The sequence below is a fragment of the Anoplophora glabripennis genome, unplaced genomic scaffold, assembly GCF_000390285.2.
Source record: "Anoplophora glabripennis isolate ALB-LARVAE unplaced genomic scaffold, Agla_2.0 scaffold2138, whole genome shotgun sequence".
Taxonomy (NCBI): domain Eukaryota; kingdom Metazoa; phylum Arthropoda; class Insecta; order Coleoptera; family Cerambycidae; genus Anoplophora; species Anoplophora glabripennis.
The window spans coordinates 1-11,706 of NW_019418212.1; the positions used below are offsets into that span (position 1 = coordinate 1).

Genomic DNA, 11,706 nt, shown 5'->3' on the forward strand with positions numbered 1-11,706 from the left:
GTCCAGGCCTACACGAGATGAGGCAGGATAAAGAGGGATAATCCCCCTCGATCCCAAATCATTGAGGCCAATTTCTAGCCATGGAATAATGGCGCGGTGCTGTATTTCTATGATCTCTGCATTTTCCTAGTGATACGTATAAATTCCGTGCTTAGTTTAACGGTTCATTTTCATTGGCACTTGAATGCGCCCTTATAGCTTTATATTGCCTAACTTCACTGTTATTTACTTATTTAAATTTTGCTCTAATTATCATTTGATTTTAATTTTTAGGTTACTAAAATATGGACTGTGAAATTATAGACAAAAAAGATTGTTCATACGCCATATCAAATAGTTTAATTGGTTTAACATGTGCGAATCAAGAAATAACTTTATTTGATTTTGGAAATGTACTAGTTCAAAAAGATTATTTAAAAAATGACTTTGTCAAAATTATATCAGGTGGCTCTAACTTTTTCGGAGAATATGTTGGAAAAGCTATGTTAACAGCTACTATACAGGGTAATAAATTGAAAAAATATGTATTTAAAATCTGCTTTTTTAATATTATTATCTGTAAATGACATCATGTTTTTGTTACTTTTTAAGGGAACATCTGTAACATAATTAAACACGATATTTTATTTAGGTGAAGGATTTATGGCACCTCCTTCTAAAGTGATTTTACGTACAATTAGAGAGTTAAGTTTGAACAATGCAAATGGTGTATTAATAATAGTCCCAGCAAATACTGGTGACTTATTAAATTTTGGCTTAGCTGCGGAGAGAGCGTTAAATGACAATATATCTGTAAAATTATTAGCAGTCAGTGACAATTTTGATAAAAGATTACCAAAAGTATGCAGAAGTGGATTGAGTGGTGTTATCTTAGTATATAAAATAGCGGGAAGCCTTTCTGTAAAGGAAAAATCTTTAAATGACATATTTTATTTTTGTGAACAAGTTGTTAAAAATATCATAAGCTTTGAGATTATTTCATTGGATTTTGAGAAAAGTAAATCGAGTACAAATATTTGGATTACAGAACAAAATACGAAAAAAGTAACTGATATACGTAGAGATATTTGCCAAAAGATTGTAGATGACATATATTCTGAAAATATTGAATCTGAGCAAGACGAAGAAAAATTTTGCATAAAACCTCAAGAAAAAATTATTGTTTTATTGAATAACTGTGGGGGTTTTGGTAAAACAGAGGAATATATTTTTTTGAAAGAGTTGCTTAATATTCTTCAGCCTTTAGAAATTACTGTAGTACGATTTTACTGTGGGAATTTTATGAAATGCACTCAAAAAATGAAATTGTCAGTGACGATATTAAAAGTTTTCAATCAGGACGTTTTAACTTCTCTTGATGAGCCATGCTCTGTTGCAGGTAATTTCTTTCTTTGAAGATCAGTGCATAAAGTATTTAATTACTATATTGTGTTATTCTACATTGCAGGATGGAAAAATGTATACCAATATTCTTTTTTAACTTTGGAATCCCCGTTTAGTGGAAATTTAAAAAGAAAAGATAGATTAACCCCTCCTGTCCGAGGACCCAAATTACCTGATCGAGTTGCAAATGTACTGCTATTAAGTACCCAGTTTGCCTGTGATGCTTTAATATCTTGTGAGCGACAATTGAATATTGTCGACTCCGAAATATGTGAGTAAAATTTTATTACAAATAGTAATAATAATAATAATAATAATAATAATAACAGTTTCTTAACTGCTTTCTTGTAGTAAATTATTCATTTACAACATCGATTTAAAGTACTGCCAATTAAGAACATCAGGGTGTCGCGCTTAAATATGATACAAGCCTGTAACTTCTTTATTTTTTGGACGATTTCAAAAATTTTTATTACTTACCTTAGACGGCTCGCAAGGAATTGGCGCTCCGGCTACTTGTTTATACTGTCAATGAGAATGACTGGGCCAAGTTTCATTCTTTAACTCTTTGTGACATAGTGAAAAAAATAAATTTAAGAATTACATATTGGGGTAGGTTGCTACCCCTTAGACGACTCGCAAGGAATTGGCGCTCCGGCTACTTGTTTATACTGTCAATGAGAATAATTGGGCCAAATCTCATTCTTTAACTCTTTTTGTAACATGGTGAAAAAAATTAATTTATGAGTTACTTATTGGGGTAGGTTGCTACCCCTTAGACTGTCAATGAGAATGACTGGGCCAAGTTTCATTCTTTAACTCTTTTTGTGACATAGTGAAATAAATAAATTTAAGAATTACATATTGGGGTAGGTTGCTACCCCTTAGACGACTCGCAAGGAATTGGCGCTCTGGCTACTTGTTTATACTGTCAATGAGAATAACTATGCCAAGTCTCATTCTTTAACTTTTTTTGTAACATGGTGAAAAAAATGAATTTATGATTTACTTATTGGGGTATGTTGCTACTCTTTAGACCGCTGGCAAGCAATTGGCTACTTGTTTATACTATCAAATAGAACGACTGAGCTAAGTTTCATTCTTTAACTCTCATTGTGACATAGTGAAAAAAATAAATTTAAGAATTACATATTGGGGTAGGTTGCTACTCCTTAGACGACTCGCAAGGAATTGGCACTCCGGCTACTTGTTTATACTGTCAATGAGAATAATTGGGCCAAATCTCATTCTTTAACTCTTTTTGTAACATGGTGAAAAAAATTAATTTATGATTTACTTATTGGGGTATGTTGCTACTCTTTAGACCGCTGGCAAGCAATTGGCTACTTGTTTATACTATCAAATAGAACGACTGAGCTAAGTTTCATTCTTTAACTCTCATTGTGACATAGTGAAAAAAATAAATTTAAGAATTACATATTGGGGTAGGTTGCTACTCCTTAGACGACTCGCAAGGAATTGGCACTCCGGCTACTTGTTTATACTGTCAATGAGAATAATTGGGCCAAATCTCATTCTTTAACTCTTTTTGTAACATGGTGAAAAAAATTAATTTATGAGTTACTTATTGGGGTAGGTTGCTACCCCTTAGATGGCTCGCAAGGAATTGGCACTCCGGCTACTTGTTTATACTGTCAATGAGAATGACTGGGCCAAGTTTCATTGTTTAACTCTTTTTGTGACATAGTGAAAAAAATAAATTTATGATTTACTTATTATACAAAAGAAATGTAATAACTCGTATTTGAGTTCCATATCTTTCCAAGTTGTTTTAGGGAATTTTGTCACGAGTAGAATTGTGTGCCGAATGATAATATTTTAATTATAAAAGTAAATATTGTGTGTAAACTCTTTTAAATAGTGGCTGCCAAAAATTGGCTGCCAACTTCTCATGAAAATTAATTGGCTGCTGGAATTTGTTAGCTGCTAAGTTCACACCGGTTGGTGATAAGACATTTTAAGGAATGCTGAATGAGAATACGTAATCTGTTTTTTGGAAAAAAAATTGCTAATACCAATTAGCTGTTTTGATGTCAAAAAAAAACACGTCCTAGTTGGCCGTGAATTGCATTAATAAAAACAGCAGCATTACAGTTAGATAGTTTTTTTATCCTACATTCTAAAAAAAAAAATTTGAAATCGCTCAAAAAACAAAGAAGGTACAGGCTTGTATCACATTTAAGCGCGACACCGTGTATATTTACTTATCATTATTATACAAGGTGTAACAGATTTTATCTTGCTAACTATAGTTCAAATAAAATATTGATTTTTATACAGGGTTCTCGTTAATACTTTCTAGTAATGAAGGGGTTGATTCTTTAGATTATTGTAAGGAAAAAGTTACTATGAAATGTATATATTAAATGGTCTAGTTTTTGAAATTCAGTTGAAAATTTTGAAAATATTCTAAACAAATATTTCTAAAAACATTTGACCTACATATACAGGCTGTTACAAATTCACTTCTCACTATACAGGGATCTCGAAAACGGTAAGAGATACAAACTAGCTTAAATGGGGGCAAAGTTGCGTTATCAGGGGATCAAGATTATACGTAACCGCAACTGTGAAAGAGCATGTCAGATGAATGTCCTGAAAAAATATAGATCAGAATTTGTTTGAATTTTGACCACTCGAGAAGCCTAGAAATAACTATCGACGCAGGAATAAAACTGTAACAATTTTTTATTTTAATGTGGGGTGGTAATAGTTTAAATAACTAGATGGATTTCACAGGGTCTAACAACACTTACAGTGTACGAAAATTCAATAAACAAGGAAATCTGAAAAAAAATTTAGATAAATTTGCAACGAATACATTGAAGATGAATTTTTCGAGACAAAACGTCTGAATCTGGTTCGTGCTGAAGCAGTACTGTAACAGTATTGGGGATCATGAAGGCTTGCAAAAAATGTAATAAAATTTCTAGGGTCATATTTAAAAAAATGAAGTTGATGATGCTGCTGATGACGAAACATATAAAAATTGATTATACCATTCGATAGAGGGCAAAAAGTGGCCATGAGAAAGTGTTCTTCCTTTTTCAATATCACGTCAAACAAAGCTGAATTGAAACAAAAACGGATTTCCAAAATTTCGTTTTTTTCAAATATTTTGAAAACTAATCATGTTAGCCTTAATTTTTTAGAGGCATAATGTTGGTCCTCTGATTACGCAACTTTGCCCCCATTTAAGCTACTTCTTACCTCTTACCGTTTCCGAGATCCCTGTAGTGAGAAGCGAATTTGTAACAGCCTGTATAGATTAACGAAAATTAGCCTGATGATTTAATTAAATTGAAGTAAAAGGAATTGTATACAATTATATTAACCAGGGGAGGAGGTATTGAGACTTTCGGTCAGTGCATTTGATTGAACTGTATTTTAAACAAGAAAAAAGGTTTCTTTCAATTTATTATGTTTTTGTAAATACAGTACAATCTCACTAATCCGGCACCATTAAAAACCTAGGAGTGCCGGAGTACTGGAAAGTTCGGATTAATGGAAAATGTATATGTATATGTAAACAGTATTAAATTAATAATTAAGTATATTAATATTAATATTAATAATAATATTAATAATAATAATAATNTGTCAAAAATATCAGACATTAATATTAATAATATTAATTATTAATAATAATAATAATAATAATAATAATAAATTGAAAATGATTTAGTTTTAAAATAAAATGGAAGAAATATTTTTCTTTGGAGTACAGGACAATGTTACAATTAGTACACCAAGTTAAAGAAGAGAAAATGTCGATATGAGACTATTAAAACTAATATTATGCAATATGTCTAACAAGTAACACTGCCCAACCGTCCCTCACTGATCGGAATAAAACTTGGAACATCGTGCATTCTAAAAAATATTGAACCAGTATTTTTTATTTTCTCGTAATTCGCTTTCAAGGGGTAGAAACCATCCCTAGAAGACGGTAAGAGCGAAAATTTCCATAAATCTCCATAAATAAAATAAAAAAAATACATAATTATCAATCAAACTCACTCTATCCACCCAAATCAACTAACCCTCCTACTCCAAGCCTCGCTCCAAGCATACCCCTCTCCTAAACTAATCCATTCCTTTACCCCAACATCAAACACCCCACCCTAGATTAGAGAGTCACCCAACTAAACAAAATAAACCTTTCCATCTTAACTCCACCCCACCCATCTAAACCAACAGGACTTTCTTGCCTTCACCAACCCTCCACCTAACCCAACCCCCCACCCTCATGTACGGTGTGCTTGATTATCGTGGGTCCCCTTGCCTCTCCTATTCGGGTGCTTGATTAACTCTCGCTTCTCACACTCAGGGTGCTTGATTAGCGTGAGTCCCCTTGCCTCTCACTGATCGGGAAAAAAAACACGATATCATTAGACCAACTGATATCCACTATTTTACATATTCATTATAATATTTATTTCATTTATGGAGATTTTCGCTCTTACCGTCTTCTAGGGGTGGTTTCTACCCCCTTGAAAGCGAATTCCGAGAAAATAAAAAAAAATGCAGGTTCAATATTTTTTAGAATTCTATCGATGTGCCAAGTTTCATTCCGATGGATGAGTGACAGTTACATTTAAGTTAAAAAATGTACATTTCTTCAATATCCCCATATACTTTACTAAAAAAGCTTATTTTTCCTAAAGTTTGCAGTTTTTGTCTAAAATAATAATTATTTATCATTCAGGTTGGACTTTATTTTAAATATGTGTTTTAAACAATTATTATTAATTATTTTATTGAGCATTACGTTTTATATGGAATTTTGTAACAATTTTACTACCTTTAATTTTATATGCTTTTAATAAAAGTAGGTAGTTTATTGTTTTAAAGAATAAGTAAATAAATACAGACATCATTTTAATAATTTAAAAAAATATACTAAAATAAAATATGTAGTTGTATTTTAGATATTTTATCATTTCAAATTAATTACATATTTTTTTATAAAGTTTTATTGAGCTTTCAAATATTCTAATGTCATAGTAAATGTTTGAGATGAAATTGAAAAATCTATACTATTTTTACATTTTTATAGATTCGGAATTCAGTAAGTTAAATACTTAAAAAAAGATAAAAATTAAAAATTGTATAATAAAAATTGAGTAATTTTGCCACTTAAACAAAGATTAATTAATGCGTTTTTAATGAAAAAATACAGTATGTGAATGTATCAAAAATTTACGGACTTTAAAAAAAATTAACAGATCCTTTCTCTTACATTTAGTAAAATATCTGGGGATATTGGAAAAATGTTTTTTTTATTTTAGACAATGTTTCAAAGAAATACTTAAGTTATTGACATCTATATTTATTTTCACTTAATCTACCCTCTATAAAATATTTTTTTGCAGGTGACGGTGATGCTGGAACAAGATTGAAAAATACCGCTAAAGTTTTATTGAAGCGGATAAGAGACGATAAACTTATCACAAATTATCCTTTCACTTTTTTTGAATCCCTGAGTAAAATACTGGAAGCTACCGTTGGAGGCACTGCTGGTTGTATTTATAGTATATTATTCGAAGCAGCTGGTAATTGTTTTGGAGGTTTTTGTGAAAATGATGAAGTTACTCCCTTCATGTGGCTGAAGGCACTAGAAGTAGCAACTAGGGCTCTAAAAAGGTATTATAGATAATTTATACAATTTTATCTTTTATACTGCTTGTCTTTCTATATCAAGATCTGCCCTGCTTTTTTTTTGTAGTTCAATTTTTTAAAATAGTGCATTTATATCAATTTAAAAATTGTTTGTTTTTTTTTCTGGGAAATTTTTTTTGTACGTTTAGTTCATTATTATTCCATTAGTCCATTTAGTCCATTTATTGAAAATTGTTTCCTTGAAAAAAACTTATTTCAGGAAATACTCAGTACAGATAGTAGACAATCACAGTGGCAGCTGGTGAAAATTAAAATGGTCATTTTTGATAATAAAAATGAAGTATCCCATACCATTTATTAAGGGGCAGTTTCTATGCTCATACACAGAACTTTCATGATTAAAACATTTCCAAAGAAAACAACAATAAAAACAAAAATGACTTGATTCTGGGTTCTTAGTAAGGGTTATACATATGAGCAAAAATTTTATTTCATAGTTGAGTGATGGATACAAATAGGCATTTGCGAAATTAAATTTTCTCTGTAGTTATATACATATTTTATAAAGAACATTGTTAAAAAATGGGCATTTTCTGCCCATCCGGGGCAAAGTGTGCAATGCTTTTTTTTTACTAATTTTGGGGTGCTGAATATGAATCCGTCATTCTTATCGGCCACAAATGGCGGGAACACAGGAAAACTCCCTTTTTTTGGGGGTGTATTGGGGTTGACATTCCTAAGGGATATATTTACATAACCTCTAAGAGGGGATTATTTCTTAATGCATTTATTTTTTTGGGTTCTCCGGGGAAAGTGTGCAATACGATTTTATTGATTAGTTTTTGTGTGCTGAGTACGAATCCGTTGTCCTTATTGCGTAAAACTGCCGGGGACACATAAGATAATGGAATGAAAATTGTAGGTAATAATCATACCATAAGGGCCTTTGACTGTCATAAGTTTCATCAAAATCGGTTATAAATAAGCATAGTTTTCTAACTTCCCTTAACAGAAATTTTTCGAATTTTTTTTGTTTCTTTGAATTATCAAGCAAATAATATTTTTTAATGAATTTGACTTTTTTGAAGAAAAAATGTCTACTTTTTTTTTCGAATTCTGTGTAGTTTAGTCAGAAATAATTATTTTTTAAATAATGTATGACAGAACAGTAACTTTTTTTAACATTTTCACACAGTAGGCATCTTTCATGGTGACAGTTTAATTGTAATGATACTAATGATTAATATAATGTAATGATTTATCTTCTTAGTTGTGATCTTTGTTCTTGACTTTGCATTTCACTCAATTTTTTTACTTTGTCTAAATCATGCTTACACCTCCTTGGACGGCCAAATTCACGATATCTTGGAATTAGGCCTCCTGATTCCATCGTGCTTGCATGAATTTTTCCAAACAATTTTGCAGAAGGTTGCCTTCTATCAGGGAATCGTTGCTGATACTCCTTTTGAGCCTTCAGACTATTTCCATTACAGAAACCTTAAATAGAATGCATATCAGCATATTCACGGTTAGTAAAAGCATGATGGTTCACGGTTGTGGAAAAATCGAATGAAGGTCAAAGTCAAGCACAAAGATCACAACTAAGAAACGTAAGAATTTAAATGATAGCACGCGAAAGTGACAATCATTAGTATCATTACAATGAAGCTGTCACCGTGAAAATGTTAAAAAAGTTGCTGTTCTGAGCCATACATTATTTAAAAAATAATTATTTCTGACTAATCTACGCAGAATTCGAAAATAAAAATAGGAACATAAAAGTCTAATTCATTAAAAAATAATATTATTTGCTTCATAATTCAAAGGAATAAAAAAATTCGAAAAATTTTTGTTAAGGGTAGTTAGAAAACTATCCTTATTTATAACCGATTTTGATGAAACTTATGATAGTTAAAGACCCTTGTGGTATGATTATTACCTACAATTTTCATTCCATTATTTTAATCAGAAAGAATGTTATTTTAAAAATATCCAAATGATAAGACTCCTTTGGAGGGCCATATCTCACTAACGGTGCTCCGGAGGACCAATGTTTAAAGCAACTTTTTTTTACTATTTTTGGCTCTACTTTCACCTCCTTAAATTTTGTACCAACTTTTCCAAACACCCTGTATACAGGGTGTTCCTAAATATGTGTCGCAACGGAACACTGTCTTGAAAAAAGAAACATTCTTTTCCTCTTCCATTTTTCTCTCTGGGGTTTCGTTTTCGAGATACACGGTGTCAAAACTTTCATTTATTTTAAATTTTTTGCCAATATCTTAGGAACCGTTTGAACTACAGGACTGAGTTTTTGTACACGCATTACCACTATTAATAACTACTTTTTCGCATCCTTCTCGAATTCATTGAACATGCTAGTGGTGGAGATTTTAAGGTATCGTAAGGGTTTTCCCCCCTAACTTTTACGCCACTGGAAAAATTGACATTTGACAGCAAATTCTGAAGCGCCAATGAATTTTACACAAAAAGAGTTCTCTTGGTTCATTGCTCTAAAATCAACCGGTTTCAAGAAAAATGACTTTTTATGAACAAAAACAAACATTTTGCTAACGTTTCGAAAATCTTTTGTAATTCAAAAGATAGATAGTATCTAATAATTAACAATTTTAACTAAATTTAACAACATTTGCAACAAGTAGCTATTAATAGTGGTAATGTGTGTACAAAAGCTCAGTCCTGTAGTTCAAACTATTCCTAAGATATCGGCAAAAATCTGAAAAAAAGTTTTGACACCGTGTAGAGGAAGTTAACAGTTTTCCGTTGCGACACTTATTTAGGAACACCCTGTATATTTTTGTAAATATGACGTTCCTTTAAGTTATTCACAATTGTTAAATATTGTAAAGATAGGTAAAATTTTTTAATACCTATTTTTTTTTCCTTTCAGATATGGTAACATAGAATTTGGTGACGGAACAATGTATGATCCGATTTTTATTTGTGCTGCAACAGTTCGAGAAGAATTAGAAGCTGGTCAAAATTACATTGATGCTTTTGGTAAGGGTGTGATAGCAGCTGAAGAAATTGCACAGAAGACAAAAAAATTTAAACAGAAATATCCCGATTCTGGTGCTCACGCAGTAGGAATCTGGATGAGAGCCGCATATGAAGGCGTGAAATTAAGATGTCCTATAGAATAACACTCTGTAAAAAAATGAAATCTTCTTGTACATATGTAAATAATAAAAAATAGTTATCAACAAATGACAAGTGTTTATTGATTTTACACCCTACACCTATATATTTTTTATGTCGGTACCTAATAAAATTATTGTATTTTACCATGTGTTACCATGTATGTCTAAAGGCAAGACCTGCAAATAATGGAGAGTTTCTCAAATTTTCATAGAATTTTTTAAAATTCCAATTGTAATCGGTCTTTATTTACAAGGTGCTGCTATTGGATGTCATTTCATTAAAGTGAATATGATACCGTCTATCTGTGTATAGTCTTTTCGAAGTCAGTTGAACATGTAAAAAAACGAGTGGCACTAAAATTTTATGACTCATAGGTGTCCCTAAAAAAGTTTTCTGCTAAAGGTAAAAAATTATAATTGTATATAATATGTAGAAAATAATTTCTATATGTTCATTTGGCCGACAACATATTTTAATTATTTATGTCCTCAACCAATTTTATTATATTGATGGTAAATTTCGTTTTGTTCCGTTTCAAAATGCCATGTTGTAATAATATTAGTAAACAAAATATCCCTCTTATTTATCCCTTTCGCAATTGTAATATGAATGATTAATAGAAGGTGCCTATAATAAATTAAAATTAAAAGATGATGAGATATTAAAAGATGTCCTGAAATTAATGGGACACACACAGCATGGGCAGATTCCTTATATCAAAATAGTGCGATATAGCTAAACTTATATTAGTCCGTTTGTGGTTGTGGATAATAATAATGTACATTTTAATTCACGTTTTTGTTTTCTTTTTTTGTTCTCTTTTTACATTGTATTTTGCATGTGTCTGGCTGTTTATACATTATTTTTAAGTGGTTTTTATAATAGTTAACATTTTTCAACTGTATACATGTAATTGGACTGTCCCTTTGTCTGTATGTATGCAGTATAAATAAATAAATAAAAAAGTTACAGGGTGTTAAAATTTTGAATTAAAAATTCTTAAAATTTTTAGAAAGTTTTCAAAGAATTACTTTGAAAATTTGAATTCGGGGGTTTCTGGGTCCAGGAAAACGAATCTGGACTTAACTGTGCTTTAGACGCTAGAGGTCGCTACAAAATGCATGTAGTCTTGGTTGATAAAAATTGGTCATAACTTTTTTCTCAGTGTGTGTACGAAAGTTTTAATGGAAAAATATTATTCTCTTGTCTATTTTACACAAATAAGATATACTTGTTTTATGTCGATAAATTTAACCGCATTTGATTTATTTACTGTTTTTCCATTGGATGCAATTTATTTTTCAAGATAAAAGTTTTTATAGTTAGGTACTTAAAAACTACCATAGTAAGATTTGGTTATTTGGAAACAAATCATAGTAAAATCACAACTTTTTAAGGGAAAATAAAACTCGCCTACATTAAGAAAACGTCCTTTTCAACATGAATTTAAAATAGACATTTGGTGTGCTATTCTTGGAAATCATAGCTGTACTTGTTTTACACACTTGGTCACTTTGG

General features: G+C 30.9%; 1 protein-coding gene across 2 annotated transcripts; it reads left to right on the forward strand.

Annotated features, from left to right (window-relative positions):
* Positions 1-256: 256 nt before the first annotated feature.
* LOC108916147 (triokinase/FMN cyclase-like) lies at positions 257-10,237 on the forward strand. Of its 2 annotated transcripts, none has more exons than XM_018722351.1 (5): positions 257-504; positions 632-1,378; positions 1,448-1,654; positions 6,780-7,050; positions 9,938-10,237. In XM_018722351.1, the coding sequence occupies exons 1-5, from the start codon at positions 285-287 to the stop codon at positions 10,188-10,190; spliced, it is 1,698 nt and encodes a 565-aa protein (XP_018577867.1). In that variant the 5' UTR covers positions 257-284; the 3' UTR covers positions 10,191-10,237. The 2 variants fall into 2 exon arrangements, with proteins under 2 accessions (XP_018577867.1, XP_018577868.1); XM_018722352.1 differs by having other exon boundaries at positions 414-504; positions 592-1,378.
* Positions 10,238-11,706: the final 1,469 nt, after the last annotated feature.

Coding starts and splice junctions, on each gene's coding strand:
- LOC108916147 (XM_018722351.1), top strand. CDS start 285: ATGGACTGTGAAATTATAGACAAAAAAGATTGTTCATACGCCATATCA. Junction 1,379..1,447: donor TGAGCCATGCTCTGTTGCAG/GTAATTTCTTTC, acceptor TCTACATTGCAG/GATGGAAAAATGTATACCAA. Junction 7,051..9,937: donor GCAACTAGGGCTCTAAAAAG/GTATTATAGATA, acceptor TTTTCCTTTCAG/ATATGGTAACATAGAATTTG.